The sequence below is a fragment of the Nestor notabilis genome, unplaced genomic scaffold (genome assembly GCF_000696875.1).
Source record: "Nestor notabilis isolate BGI_N333 unplaced genomic scaffold, ASM69687v1 scaffold18846, whole genome shotgun sequence".
NCBI classification, from domain to species: Eukaryota; Metazoa; Chordata; class Aves; order Psittaciformes; family Psittacidae; genus Nestor; species Nestor notabilis.
In genome coordinates, this window is record NW_009933606.1 from 4809 (window position 1) to 7377 (window position 2569).

Genomic DNA, 2569 nt, shown 5'->3' on the forward strand with positions numbered 1-2569 from the left:
GTAATAATAATAAAGTGGTGTTTGTTCACCAGGGAAGAGCCATCAGGCCCCATGCTTACAATGACTGGAGCAACAGCACTTATTTAGCCATGCACGCTTCTGCAGCAGCCAAAGCAGTTAGAGTTGTCTCTCTGAGAGGCAGCAACTCCTCCTCCTCTCTTCTACCACGAAAACTCCTTGGAATTACTCAAGAGTTGTCCTCCCCATTCCCATCCCAGCCAGTGCCAAAGCTGCCACCAAGGCTTGTGCAGGGTCCGCTCCTTTTCCTCCTCGTTATTTGACCAAATCTGCTGATTTTGAATGTTCTCAGTGTCTCACTGTCTGCTCACCCCATCAGAGATGGGATAATGTTGTCATGGAGCAATACAATGCTCGGAGGAGAGGAACAACCCCCCAGGTTACCCATTACCCAACTGCAGTTGCTTAAGGATTGCAAAGTGGTCTGAATCCTTGCAGTGAGCTGATTTGACATGAGCAATGCCAGGTAATCCCCTGTCACCAAGAAACCCCCACCTACAGCCTTGTTCTGTCTCTGAATCTCTCTGCACTCACCCCAAGTACACGTTACACTCATCAAACCTTTTCTAATGAGCAACTGCTCCATGTTCTTGTACTAAAGGGAAAGTCTGGATCAGTCTGAGTGATGCCTCTTTGGTTCTCTGCAATGAGGTGGGAGCTTTCAAGCTCCTGAACCTACCTCAACAACCACATTTGTTCTCTTGCAGGAGGTTGGTGGTCTCAAGCCGGTGTCTGTGCCCGCAAGATACTTGGAGCTGGCTCTGATCACTAACAAAGAGCTGGTAAGCATGAGGACTTAGAGCATGGGGTTCTGCTGCAGGCAGTCCTTGGTGTCCAGCCCTGGAACGCAGCCTCTTCTCCCCTTTCAGTTTAAAGTTAAGAAGAAGAATGAAACCCTGATGCTCCACATGTTTGTTTCCATAAGCAACATCCTGAACACGGTGAGTTTTAATGATGTGCTTAAATACAGTCAATGCTCCATTGGCAGTGGGAAACAAATGAGGGATTCTCCCTATGACTGCCTGACAGGAGGATGGAGCCAGGAGGGGGCTGGTCTCTGCTCCCAAGGAACAAGGGATGGCACAAGAGGAACCGGCCTCAGGCTGCCCCAGGGCAGGTTTAGCTGGAGCTGAGGAACAATTCCTTGCCCAGAGGGTGCTCAGGCATTGGAACAGGCTGCCCAGGGCAGGGCTGGAGGCACCGTCCCTGCAAGTGTTCACAGCCCGTGGAGCCGAGGCCTCAGTGCCATGGGTTAGTGGTGGCCTTGGCAGGGCTGGGAATGGTTGGACTGGATGAGCTGAAAGGGCTTTTCCCACCTGGTTGATTCCGTGATTCTGTGAAACCCTTGGTTCTCCCTGCCTGAGTCTGCTTTGAGATAGAACCATGGAATCCCAGACTGGTTTGGGATGAAGGGACCTTAAAGCTCCTCCAGCTCCAACCCCTGCCCCGGGCAGGGACACCTTCCACTAGAGCAGGTTGCTCCAAGCCCCTGTGTCCAACCTGGCCTTGAACACTGCCAGGGATGGGGCAGCCACAGCTCCTCTGGTCACCCTGTGTCAGCGCCTCAGCACCCTCACAGGGAAGAGCTTCTGCCTCAGAGCTCATCTCAATCTCCCCTCTGGCAGGTTCAAGCCATTCCCCTTGGCCTGTCCCTACATCCCTTGTCCAAAGCCCCTCTCCAGGTTTCCTGGAGCCCCTTTAGGCCCTGGAGCTGCTCTAAGGTGTCCCCTTCAGGAGCCTTCTCTTCTCCAGCTGCCCCAGCCCAGCTCTCTCAGCCTGGCCAGCTCTTGCTCTCCTCCAGGTTTACAAGCGCATGAGGCTGCGCATCATCATCAGTGCCGTGGAGATGTGGATCGGGTCGGACCAAGTGGCCACGACCCGCAGCCTGGCCCGGACTCTCAGGTCCTTCTCCACGTGGTCTCAGAAGGAAGCTGCTGGTCGCATTAATTACGACAACCTCCAGTTCCTGCTGTAAGAGATCTGCCTTTTATCACCCCCCTCACAGACCGGCCATGGGAGATAAGCAGAGAGAAGAGCATTTCCACCTCTTTATTCTCCTTTTGACACATATATGCTGATAAGTCCTTTGTGCTGGTGGTATCTCATGGGAAAGAACGCAACAGCTTCATCTAATGTCCTAATCAGCACGTATTTGTCATGTAAATTGCTACAAGAATTCATTCTTCCCTTTCCCTGTCCTCTGTTATAGTCCCCCACACGCACACACAGTGCTCAGCTCATTTCCAACTCTGATACACTTGACTGTAACTGAATTATTCTCATCTCATTTTAACTTCTTACCCATTTTTATACATGCAAGGCACTCATTTTTGAAATGTAATAACTCATTGTTACACGGTTTACAACTCAAACCTCTCCACTAGGATGAGGATGTTCAATCACTTAGTTCATTTCTTTGCTTTTTCAGACCTGGCAGCTTGTGCCCGTTTTGTCTGTTCCCTTTTCCTTCATTTTGGGGGGAATAAACCTTCTGGATAGTCAAATATAGATATATATGTATATATATATATATACATAAAAGTATTAAATA

At 50.3% G+C, this 2569-nt stretch overlaps 1 protein-coding gene across 1 annotated transcript in view; it reads left to right on the forward strand.

Annotated features, from left to right (window-relative positions):
• The window catches only part of LOC104407637 (disintegrin and metalloproteinase domain-containing protein 9-like), a gene marked incomplete at its 5' end in the record, with an annotated part of 6140 nt that extends 4147 nt beyond the window's left edge, over window positions 1-1993 (forward strand). The window contains 3 exons of the mRNA XM_010016968.1: window positions 726-800; window positions 888-959; window positions 1820-1993. Of these exons, the coding sequence (XP_010015270.1) occupies window positions 726-800; window positions 888-959; window positions 1820-1993 (321 nt within the window). The remainder of the gene's footprint in view (window positions 1-725; window positions 801-887; window positions 960-1819) is intronic.
• Window positions 1994-2569: the final 576 nt, after the last annotated feature.